The following is a 12,795-nucleotide window of genomic DNA, read 5'->3' as shown; positions in this document are numbered from 1 at the left end:
TCTATCAGATATATAGCTGGTGAAGATTTTTTCCCATTCTGTAGGTTGCCTCTTTGCTTTATTCACTGTGTCCTTTGCAGTGCAAAATCTTTGTAATTTCATGAGGTCCCAGAGATTAATATGTGGTTTTGTTGCCTGAGCAATTGGGGTTGTATTCAGAAAGTCTTTGCCAAGACCAATATGTTGAAAGGTTTCCCCTACTTTTTTCTCTAGCAGTTTCAGAGTTTCCGGTCTGATGTCAAGGTCTTTAATCCATTTGGACTTAATTCTTGTGCATGGAGAGAAAGAAGAATCTATTTTCATCCTTCTGCAGATATATATCCAGTTTTCCCAACACCATTTAATGAAGTGGCCGTGTCTTCTCCAATGAATATTTTTGGCATTTTTATCGAATATCATGTGGCTATAGCTTCTTGGGCTTACATCTGGGCCCTCTATTCTGTTCCACTGATCTACATGTCTGTTTTTGTGCCAGTACCATGCTGTTTTTGTTACTATGGCTCTGTAGTATAGATTAAAATCAGGTATGGTGATACCACCAGCCTTATTTTTGTTGCTCAGTACTATTTTTTTTTAATTTTTATTAGCATTTTCTATGACTATAAAAAATATCCCATTGTCATTCCCTCCCTACCCCCCCACATTCCCCTTTGAAATTCCATTCTTCATCACATTACCTCCCCATCTCAATCACTGTACTTACATATATACAATATCAACCTATTAAGTGCCCTCCTCCCTTCTCAGTATTATTTTAGATATTCAAGGTTTTTTTGTGATTCCAAATGAATTTTTGGATTGTTTTTTCTATTTCAATGAAGAATGGCTTTGGAATTTTGATAGGAATTGCATTAAATGTGTAGATTGATTTTGGTAAGATTGCCATTTTCACAATATTGATTCTTCCAATCCAGGAACAAGGGATGTTTCTCCACTTTGTAGTGTCTTCTGCAATTTCTCGCTTGAGAGTTTTAAAGTTCTCATTGTAGTGATTCTTTACTTCCTTGGTTAGGTTTATTCCAGGTACTTTATTTATTTATTTATTTTTGATGCAATTGTGAATGGGAGTGATTCTCTAATTTCATCCTCTGTGTGTTTGTTGTTAGCATATATAAAGGCTACTGATTTCTATGTATGTATTTGGTATCCTGCTATATGGCTGTAGGTTTTGATCAGCTCTAACAGTTTGCTAGTAGAGTCTTTAGGGTCTTTTATGTACAGAATCATGTCATCTGCAAATAATGATAACATGATCTCTTCCTTTCCAATTTGTATCCCTTTTATGTATGTCTCTTGCCTTATTGCTATGGCTAAGACTTCCAGAACTATATTAAATAAAAGTGGGGACAGTGGACACCCTTGTCTTGTTCCTGATTTTAGTGGAAAAGCTTCCAGTTTTTCCCCATTTAGTAATATGTTGGCTGTAGGCTTGTCATACATACATAGCTTTTATTATATTAAGATATGTTCCTTCTATTCCCAGTCTCTGTAGGACTTTTATCATGAAGGGATGTTGGATTTTGTCAAATGCTTTCTCTGCATCTAATGAGATGATCATGTGATTTTTGTCCCTCAATCCATTTACATAATTTATTACATTTATAGATTTGTGTATATTGAACCATCCCTGCATCTCTGGGATAAACCCTACTTGGTCAGGGTGAATGATCTTTTTGATATATTCTTGTATTCTGTTTGCCAATATTTTGTTGAGAATTTTTGCATCTATGTTCATGATGGAGATTGGTCTGTAATTTTCTTTTTTTTTTTTTTTGTTCTATCTTTGCCTGGTTTTGGTATCAGGGTGATGCTGGCTTCTTAGAAGGAGTTTGGTAGGATTCCTTCTTTTTCTATTTCATGGAAAAGCTTAAGAAGCAATGGCGTTAGTTCTTCCCTGAAAGTCTGGTCAAATTCAGCAGTTAAATCCATCTGGGCCTGGACATTTTTTATTTGGGAGATTTTTGATAACTGTTTGGATCACCATACTTGTTATAGGTCTATTTAAGAGATTAATCTCATTTTGATTTAATTTAGATAGGTCATATAAATTAAGGAATTCATCCATTTCTTTCAGATTTTCATACTTTGTGGAGTATATGCTTTTATAGTATGTCCCTATGATTTTTTTAATTTCTCTGAAATCTGTTGTGATGATACCATTTTCATCTCTAATTTTATTAATTTGTGTCTCTTCTCTCTTTCTTTTGGTCAGATTTGCTAAGGGTTTATCAATCTTGTTCATCCTTTCAAAGAACCAACTCTTTGTTTCATTAATTTTTTTTTGTTTCTATTTCATTAATTTCTGCCTAATCTTTATTATTATTTCCCTTATACTGATTTTTGGTTTGCCTTGTTCTTAATTTTCCAAGGCTTAAAGGTGAAACATTAGGTCATTTACTTGTGACCTTTCTAATTTCATAATATAGGCACTTAAAGCTATAAATATACCTCTTAGAACTGACATCATTGTGTCTCAGAGATTTTGGTATGTTGTGTTCTCATTATCATTTGACTCTATAAATTTTTGATTTTCTTTTTGATTTCTTCATTGACCCATTCATCATTTAGTAGTGTATTGTTTAGTTTCCATGATTTTGTGTATGCTCTATAGCCTTTCTTGCTATTGATTTGTAGTCTACCTTGTCAGATATTAGGATAGCAACCCCTACTTGTTTTCTAGGCCCATTTGCTTGAAACACCACTTTCCAACCTTTCACCTAAGATAATGCCTATCCTTTGTAGAAAAGTGTGTTTCTTGGAGACAACAAATTGTAGGATCCTGCTTTTTAACCCAGTCTGCAAACCTATGTCTTTTATTTGGGGCATTGAGGCCATTGATATTAAGAAATATTATTGAAAGGTGTGTATTTTTGTTTGTTACTTTTTTGTGGTTCCTGTTCTACCTTTGCTCTCTTGTGTTAACTAGTATTGGAGTATTGCTTGTTTTTTCTAGGTTCCTTGTTTGTGTGTTTTTCCTTTTCTTCAGCATGGAGGATTCTTTCAAGTATTTTTTGTAGAGCTGGTTTTGTCTTCAAATAGTCCTTTAACCTGCTTTTGTCATGGAATGACCTTATTTCTCCATCTATTTGAATGGATAGCTTTGCACGATAAAGTAACCTTGGTTGACACTTGTTATCTTTCAGAACTTGGAATACATCACTCCAAGCCATTCTGGCTTTTAAGTTTGTGTTGAATAATCTGCTGCAATCCTGATGGGCTTGCCTTTGTAGGTAACTTGATTTTTGTCTCTAATTGCTTTCAATACTTTTTCTTTGGTTTGTGTGTTCAGTAATTTGATTATAATATGGCGAGGAGAGGTTATTTCCAGGTTTTGTCTGGCTAGGGTTCTAAAGGCTTCCTGCATCTGCATTGGCACCTCTTTCCCAATTTGGGGGATGTTTTCTTCTATGGTTTTGTTGAACATGCCTACTATGCCTTTGGAGTGGAATTCATCTCCTTCTACTATGCCCTGAATTCTTACATTTGATTTTTTCATACTGTCGCAAATATCTTGAAATTCCCATTCATACTTTTCTATAAGTTTGTCTTTCTCTTTGTTGGACTGTATTAGATCTGCCACCTGTTCTTCTAGCTTAGATATTCTGTCCTCTCCATCCATTCTACTGGTGAGAATTTCTACAAAGTTTTTTTATTTCATTGACTGTGTTCTTCATTGCTAGTAATTCTGACTGGTTTTTCTTTATTATATCTATTTCCTTGTTTCTGTCTTGTATTGCCCTCTTTATTTCATTGAATTGGTGTCATGCGTCTTCTTTGATTCCTTTGATTTCCTCTTTGATTTCCTCTTTGACTCCTTTGATTTGTTCTGTGACTTCTTTGAACATATTTATAATCATTCTTTTGAAATCTTTCTCAGGCATTTCCTCTATCTCGTTGTCAGTGAAGGTAATTTTTGATGCATTAATGCTTTTATGTGAATTTATATTGTCTTGCTTTTTAGTGTTTCTTGGGTCATAATGTATATATTTTTGCATCTTGGATTAAGTTAATGCTTGGATTTTCTAGCTAGCTGTATATTCTTAGCTGTATCAATTGATCTGATGTTTTATATCTTCATGGTAGGAGCCTAAAGTGTTAGGTGTGGCTCTTAAGACCCTCAAAGTACCTACAAAGGTGTTCCTAGGGGTTGAGTTTGCCTGCTAAGGGAGTATTCAAGTAGGCTGAGTGGAATAAAATACAGGTAGGTTCTAAAATTTAACTAAACACTGTTTATATTCAATCAAGAACAGCACCTAGTATTTATGTAAGAGTAGGTCTTATAACAACCAGATCCTCTATCAACAAAGTGGTTAAGATAGCTGGTCCATTGAGGGATCTAAGTCAGCTTGTGACCAAGTAAGACCCTTCACTGGTGCAATCCCAGTTACCTTTTTGGATGAATTTGGTCTCAGTCAAGTTGCTGGCTGGATCGTTGGGCTGCTGTTCTGATTTCTGGAGCTGGGCACTGGCTTTTCCTGTGGGGCAAACCGAGCCTGGCAACTGTGGCCCTGCAGATCAGCACCCCCACTGCTGGAACTGGTAGTGCTGCTGCTGAAGCTACCACTGCTGGATCCGTTGCTGCTGCTGCTAAAGCTGCCATTGCTGGATCCACCACTGCTGCTGCTGCTGTAGCTGCCACTGCTGGATCCCCTGCTGCTGCCTCTGAAGCTGCCATTGTAACCACTGCTGGTGCTGCTGAAGCTGCTTGCTGTATCCACCATTGCTGGGGCCACTGTTGCCAGCACCAGAGCTGCTTATGTTGCTGCCGGACTCTGCTCCTGCTTGGGTCCTGCTGTCAGCTCATGTTGGCGTGGCTGGGTCCTGGGACCACTGCTCTGTTCACTGGAGCTGGGCAGAGGCAGTGGGGGAGGGGAGGGAGCCGATGCTGCATAGTTCTCTCGCTATTCCACATGTTCTTCTACCTTGTGAACTGCTCCTCCATTGTTCACTGCCACTCTCCCATTACGTTTCTAGAGTTTGCGGAGAGCTCCGGTGTGAGTGGAAGCTCCCCTCACCTGGATTTTTCCTGTGGCTCGAGCTGAGCCTGGTGGCTTTCTGGTGCACCACCGCTGCCACGGTCTGCGGACCTGTCGGTGCCACTTTTGCCGGCCTGTGCGGGCTCTGGATGCTCCAGATCTCTTCTACTTCTCCACTGCTGTTCCAATTTCTTAAACCTCCCTTTTAAGTAAAAGTGTGTATTTTGCTGAGTTTTTTGGTTTTTTTCCCCCCTAGGCTGCTTTGGTGTGGTGCCTATGCTGCCATCTTAACCGGAAGTCCACCATTCATTTTTTTTCTGGAATTAGGTTTATACTTGATCTTCATCAAGAGGTTAAGAAGTGGTACAATGCCATGAAGTTATAGAATGATGTTCTAGGAAGCTGTTCCCCACTGTATTCTATGTATAAAAAAACCACCTCTTTAATGTTTATTTTGGAAATGCATTATAAATACTGCATGTCACCATATGTCTTCCTCAGTTGTCCAGATACTAATCTGACTTTTTCCATCAACATGAGAACTGACAAACTGTTACTGTTCTAAGAAATATCTCTATAAATTTATAAGTTTTCATATGCTTCATGGGTTCGATACATTGATCTCACATCTTTATGTGTGATTGCTCCCTTCTTACAGAGGATCAAGTGTGCCCTCTAAAATATGACTCCTGCGTCCACTTGAAATCTTCCTAATTGCCTGATTTTTATTTTTTAACTTTCTTTCATTCTTGTATGTGAGGATGATTCAGGCTCAGCTGTCATGCTTCTTCCTTCAAAGTTGGAATCAGGACTTCTGCAAGGAGCTCTTGTCTTTTGCATCTTTTGCATTGGGAGTTTCCTCCCCCAACCCCCATATTGCAGCCAGCATGCTATAGATGCTTGTTGTCACTAAGTCATTTCTTCCAGCTTTCTTCAGTGGATAGCTCCAGAAGAGAAATAAGCATCTTCTAAGTTTAAACTGGTTTTTCCAGTCCAATTTTAGGAATGTGGGACTTTAACCTCTTCTGTATTATAGCTATAAGTCTTTCCATCCTTACCAAGGGTCTTGCTCTCAAGGTCACAGGCCGAGGTAGAATTACAGTTCTCACATTTCCTAATTTTTTTGTCCAAATTATGTTAGACTGGGAATGACAAAATTAAAGTTTTAGCATTAGTAATGATCATTCAATCATTTGTTGTGTATAGAAAAATCTTGATTGTCTAAATTCTTATAATTGTAGTACATTACAATATTAAAACATATATCCATTATAATATAAAATCTCCTCTTAATTCTCACTTAGTTTTATTTTATTGCACTCATTTACCAGTTTGATCCCAGGTTACTGTCTTATCTTGTCGTTTTGGATGTCGACAGCTCATTTTCTAGTTCAGGGTGTTTAATAAAACAATTTTCTATGATTGATTACAAATTTGACTCATCCTTTTTGTTCATAGTTAATTTGCTGACTATAAAATAGGTATTTTATGAACAATGTTATTATCTAACATGCAAAATGAATTACTACAGTTCTTTCTGGTATAAAATAATATGGTCCAAAGGCTTGATAATTATCTATTTCTTCCCTTATAATTTATATGTTATTTTTAATCCAGTTGCCCAAACTATTGAGTTAACAAAAGGCAATGCATCTTCAATGTTTATTCTGTTCCCTTTCCTTGTGGCTTGCCCTGGGGACCCTAATTACTTGTGTGTTAGCTCTTCATTCACCCAATTACACATTGGATATCTTCTTACAAAGCATCTTGCATTCATTCTTAATTTTGTTCTCTACTTCTTGTGTTGGTTTTGTTCATGTATTTACCCTTTATTGCTAAATTGCTTTATTTCACTTATGTGTTTTTGTCTTGATTTTTGTCACCATATGTTTCCTTTTCCTAGGTGTAATTTGTGTGGCATAGGATCATAAGATTGTTTAATTCATTTTAAAAGGGTAGATTCTCGTTATGACTATTTTCCTTGTGTATTTTGTTCTACTTTCATCTTTGTGTGTGTGTTTTCCTATATGAACAATACCATCTTCCTTATATTATTTTTTCTTGTTTTTAATTACGTTATCAATGTTTGCTGTTCATACTTATGTGAATTGCTTCCGCTGCTACCAGAAGTTAATTTAGGTTTTCTACATATAAAAATCTCTACTTACTTTTTCTTTCTCTAAACCCAGGTTTACCTAATTGCAAATTTCAAGTAGGACCAGACCCAAGTCGTGATTTTTGTATAGGCATGGCTGAACTAACAGTTGGTTTTCCACTTATGGGCCTTGGTTTGTAAACAAGCAGGAGTGAATAACTTACAATAAAAAATGCCATCTGTAAGAATAAAATGTGTACAAAGACTTTTCCTGCTGATCCAGAATAAAAATTAAGAAAATATATTGAACAGTTTCATGGTTATTTCTCTCTCCACATTTTAATCAGGCTTTTCTTTCCCCTTCATTTCTGTGAATACCAAGTACTTTATCCCTAGTTTGTGTCTTACCCTGGGAAGAAGACTACCAAGTCAATTTTGAGTGTTTGTTCTTGTTGTCGCATGGATTGTGGTGCCCTGTAGCATGTCCTAGCCTGGTCTGATGCTAGACTTCAATCTGGCTCACAAAGATCAAGCTGCTCTTTACACACACCTGTATTTTTGGTTTTGAGGACAAACCTTACCACCTAGTTTTATATTCAGTGTCTAATTTTTTTTTTAATCTAGATGTGCATTCACTTTTCATGTGAGGATTGAAGGAGTTCAAAAATCTCTGCTATCATTTTCAGTTGTTCTCAGAATCCATCCATTCATTTTTAAACAATTGACTTAACAGATTATATTAAATTTGTTTTCAGAAAAATGTTTATTCTGAGTATTTCAATATGCTAAGTAATCACCCCATTTAAATCATTTCTGTTTTTCTCTAGAGTCAAGTTCCCATTATGTAATCTCCCTGAAAGCTTTCAACAATGCAGGAGAAGGTGTTCCTCTCTATGAAAGTGCTACCACCCGATCTATAACAGGTATGCTCCAGTCATTAATATTCTGAAAAGTGAGTCAGTGTTCAAACAATAGTGAAAGAGAAAAACTGAAGCAAAATAAAATAAAATATTGAATGTGTATGTATGTTAGTTTATTTGTGTAAATGTATTAGATATTAGACTTAGACTTATGTCTAAGATGTATATGTATCGTTCTTTGGCCTTCAAAATTCAATGTATCCCAATTAATTCCATCTAAAATGGTAAGTGTACCTAAGGAATGTGGCACTCAACTTCTCTGTCATATCAGAGTTTTGTTGCACAGGTAGAGTTCTCCATTCTCAAAAAAATTTGTCTCAAATCAGGGCCATTTAGGCAAGATGCCTCTCTGATCAAAGGCTACCAAATGCTCAAATGGTCACTTGTTACTCCATACAATATTTTTAACCTGAGGTGATAAGGTAGGATGGTTTCATGGAGCTGGTTTGGGCTAGTCTGAGTCATAGAGGATACAAACTAGGATACAAGTCACCCTAGCAGTTCCCATAACAGGTATCAGCTGATTCAAAAGCTTGTCTGTGCTAGTATAGCATTAAGAACAGAATCAGAAAAGTATCGAACAAGAGCAGGGCTTGTGGAACTAAGAAAGGATGGTGGTGGAGGTGGGATCTATGTCCGTTAGGTAAAGTAATCATTAGTAAGGCTGGATTTATATTGAAATAGAATAAATGCCACATCTGTGGAGATGTTAAGAGCACCTGGAAATCACTTTCTTTTCCTCCTGCCTTCAATAGACTTATGTCTAAAACTTGAAAGAAACACACCAAAGTTCAATGTCTTCAAATTAATATGTTGTAGATAGCTCCTGCCCAAATATCTTCAGGCTCCATTTAACTTGTCACCTATTTTTCACCTTAATGAAAATGAAGACTCTAAGATGGCAAATTCTAAATTCTATAGCAACTATCAAGTAGCATAAAATGTTACTAGAGTATAAATTTTAGAGGAGTGTGAATCAATCATTGTACACACATGGTTGGTCTTCTCACTTCTGCCCTCATGTAGATAAAGTCTGTGTATTTATTTTCCAAGTCCATAAGAGCCATTCATATATTGTCTTGAGGATGAGGTTATTACATGAATTTACATTTATTATTATTAGTGTCTAAAGATGACATCATTTGACTGTTTCAAGATATTTTGTTGTTAGGTAGACTTGTTATTTCAGTTTTTTTTTGATTTGGGGGCAAGTAGTTTCCAGGTCTGAGATAACCCCAACCTGAGATACAAAATTTGGATCACATGTCTCCACATTCATTTCTCCTTTGAAATTTTTTTGTGTGTGTGTCACCAAAGAGAGTAAATAAGGTTCATTACCACAGATCTTACTTGGTATAAATTGTCACCTTCAGAAATAGGAAGATGATATGAACTTGGGTCTAGGATTGAATGTAAGACAGAGAATGATGGCTGAGAGTTTAGAATTTCCACTTCCCTCATTCTTTTACTCTGTGGGAAGAGAGGTTCTATGGCAGAAAGAACTTCTCTTGTATACATTATTCTTATTTCTTATTTTTTTTCCTTTTTTAAAAAAAATTAACAACTTCCATGATTATAAACACTATCCTATGGTATTGTCCTCCCTCCCCCAACTTTCCCCTTTGAAACTCCATACTCCATCATATCCCCTCACCATCTCAATCAGTCTCTCTTTTATTTTGATGTCATGAGCTTTTCCTCCTATTGTGATGGTCTTGTGTACATAGTGTGAGGCACTGTGAGGTCTTGGATATCCAGGCCATTTTGTGTCTGGAGGAGCATGTTGTAAGGAGTCCTACCCTTCCTTTGGCTCTTATATTCCTTCCACCACCTCTTCTGTAATAGATGCTGAGCCTTGGAAGTTATGATAGAGATATTGCAGTGCTGAGCACTCCTGTCACTTTTTCCCAGCACCATGTGCCTTCTGAGTCATCCCAAGGTCACTTCCATCTGAAAAGAGAAGATTCTCTACCAAAAGTGAGAGTAGCATTAATATGTAGGTATGAACATTAAGAGAAATAAATGTTTACTGGGCAGTTTTATGAGCATAGTATATACATTTAGCCAGACAGCAGCAGACGTTATACCTCTAGGGCTCATGACTACCCCTGTTTTAAGTTTGTAGTATCAGGGATGTATTCTATTCTTAAATTTTTATTTGGTACAATATATTCTTCCTGTTGCTCATAAAGATACTGAGCTGTGACTCAATGATGTTGAGACTTTGAGTCATTATATAGCAACAACAATTATAACCAAACATTAGTTCACACTCCTTGTCAGTTGACCCAAATTGAAGTCTATAAGAAAGAACTCCTAGATTTAAGCATCAGATTTCCAACAGAAAATATTAGGAATAAAGGTTCAAGTGAACTGAAGGTAAGTTGCTCAGAAAGAATTCCTGGAGGTACTGTCAGTATCTTTCCCTGCAGCATGTGCTGCCGTTCCTTAACTCTGAGCACATGGGGTTCCCAGAGCAGATTCTCAGGCACCAGTGATCCGTAAGATACCCTCTTCTTTCTCTTTCTTTCTTTCCTCCTTCCTTTCTTTCTTCCTTCCCTTCCCTTTCCTTCCTTCCTTCCTTCCTTCCTTCCTTCCTTCCTTCCTTCCTTCCTTCCTTCCTTCCTTCCTTCCTTTCTTTCTTTCTTTCTTTCTTTCTTTCTTTCTTTCTTTCTTTCTTTCTTTCTTTCTTCCTCTCTCTCCTCTCTCTCTCTTTCTCTTTCCTTATTCTTTCTTTCTTTCTTGCAATTTTCATCTACTCTCCCAGTGGCTCAGAGGAATGAAATGTCACCAAGGTTGGAATTTGTGTCAGGTTCATTCTTACTGAAGTAAACTCAGTAATAAATTTAAAATAAATGTATGGATCAGGGCTTTTCTCATATAGGAGTTCACTTTTCCTGGAAGTGGAACTATCTTATTATGTCTCTACACTCCATGGAGAACAAAGGACAAATAAATGGAATCAAAGGTTAAGGTTCTTGGAGAAACTCTATTAGTAAATGTGTAGTAGTGCTATGTCAATGTTTTTCTTTCTGTCTTTGAGCCCTTGCTAAGTGTCCTTGTGTGCAGTCTTGGAAAGAATCCAGAACAACATAAACAAAAAATATATCAGAGACAATAAATGCATCAAGCTATTGCAAACACCAGACCCTGGAGCTTTCTACAAGTGTGTGCTTTCCACACATGTGCACTCATAGGTTTCTACAAATGTGCACTCAGGTTTTGGTGACCTCACAGGCACATCTCAGGCTAGGAACATCCATATTCTAGCCACAGGAAGTTCCATCTGGCCACAGGCAAGAAAAGCTGCATTTCTTCTGTGATGCCATTTATTTCTTTTTACAAATATTAGAATATTTAACCCGGGGAAAGAAAAAAAGCAAATAAAAATCAGAGGATAATGAAGTATGGTGTTTGAATTAACTTATTCTCAAACACTTTAGCAATGTTTAAATGAAGTGTAAACCAAATGTAAAACTATGTCATTAATTTTAAGTTATTTTTAACTATATATATATATATATATATATATATATGATTACCAGAGGTTTATGAATAGTTCTTGTTTGAAGATTCATGCAGCCAATAGATATTAACAAAGCTTAAGAAATTCAATTAGAGGAAAAATGAATTCTGAAGGCTAAGAATGGTTGACTACAGAAAGAATGCTTTAAATGTAATTATTGAAGTAGTTACTGCTCAGAAACAAAAGCAGCACTTGCCGTGGCAGAGACTGCTCTCTCTGAGAATGGTCTGCATGGTTAGAAACAGTGCACATCTGCAATGTGGCAACCACTTGGTTCTTGGGTCCACTGGACATTTGAAATTGGCCATTATGACAAAAAAGTAAGTTTTCAAATGTGATATTAGACTTATGTACTCTATATAGCTATAGGTTATTTTAATAAATGCCATTCTAGAAGAAATGGCAATGGAATTATGAATTGAAACCATATTTCCTAAGGCACGAAGGCAAATGTTGGCCATGGGTAGCATTTTCCGGATTACTTAAGTCCAAAAATAAATGACAATGAACAGTGTTACTTTATTAAGGAATACTTCTGAAGTTAATTATGAATGGCTACAAAATGATAACAATAATGGATACTACATTTTTTATAAAACCAGAAATATCAGGATTGACTGATGCCATTTCTAATGTAGGGTCACAGAGATTCCCACCCTCCATGACACTGGAAGAAAGACTGTGTTAACCAACATGAAAGTATTAAGAAAAAAAATAATATAGGCCATACCCCAAATCATACATATAGGTCTAAAAAGAGTTTATAATATGGAATACTCCCCATCCATGTATATGTTCACATATATATATATACACACATATGTGTGTGTGTGTGTGTGTGTGTATGCTACAATGATTTCTGTAGTCTTTTCACTCTTTCATAAATCCAGTTGGCTTTAAAGGATCCCTTAAAGAAAAGAGAAATCAAAGTAAATACAGAAAGCCTGGGCTGCATCATTAAATTTTAAACAGACATATTTCTCCCTCTCTAGTCTGCTTTCCTTTCACTTTCTTTTCCCTTCCTCCTCTCTGTTTTTTTATTTTGCTTTTATCTTCAATTTTGCCACAGTCCAGTGAAGAAGTAAATAATTCATTGGAAAGTAGAGTGATGAGTGGGGTATAGGGATTTGAAATGGAGATGACAGAGTAAAGGAGTCATCAGACCATCAACAACCATTAAACTTCGACCAGGTTCTTTGAAAGAATAAACTGCAGTCTGAGGCAGGCACCCTGAGTTTTACCTAGTCCTGCCTTCCCAAAGAATGCCCTGTGTCCACT

The 12,795-nt window shown here is 36.5% G+C and overlaps 1 protein-coding gene across 3 annotated transcripts in view; it reads left to right on the top strand.

Moving 5' to 3' along the window:
• Dcc (DCC netrin 1 receptor) overlaps positions 1 to 12,795 on the top strand; it is a 1,292,030-nt gene that overhangs the window by 1,139,844 nt on the left and 139,391 nt on the right. For all 3 annotated transcript variants that reach the window (XM_045143229.1, XM_004667488.2, XM_045143230.1), the window contains exon 16: positions 7,899 to 7,994. In XM_045143229.1, coding sequence (XP_044999164.1) covers positions 7,899 to 7,994 — 96 coding nt within the window. The remainder of the gene's footprint in view (positions 1 to 7,898; positions 7,995 to 12,795) is intronic.

Source organism: Jaculus jaculus, chromosome 2 (assembly GCF_020740685.1).
Source record: "Jaculus jaculus isolate mJacJac1 chromosome 2, mJacJac1.mat.Y.cur, whole genome shotgun sequence".
In the NCBI taxonomy this organism is placed as follows: domain Eukaryota; kingdom Metazoa; phylum Chordata; class Mammalia; order Rodentia; family Dipodidae; genus Jaculus; species Jaculus jaculus.
Note: the sequence above shows the minus strand (reverse complement) of the source record. Positions and strands in the feature narration are given on the sequence as shown.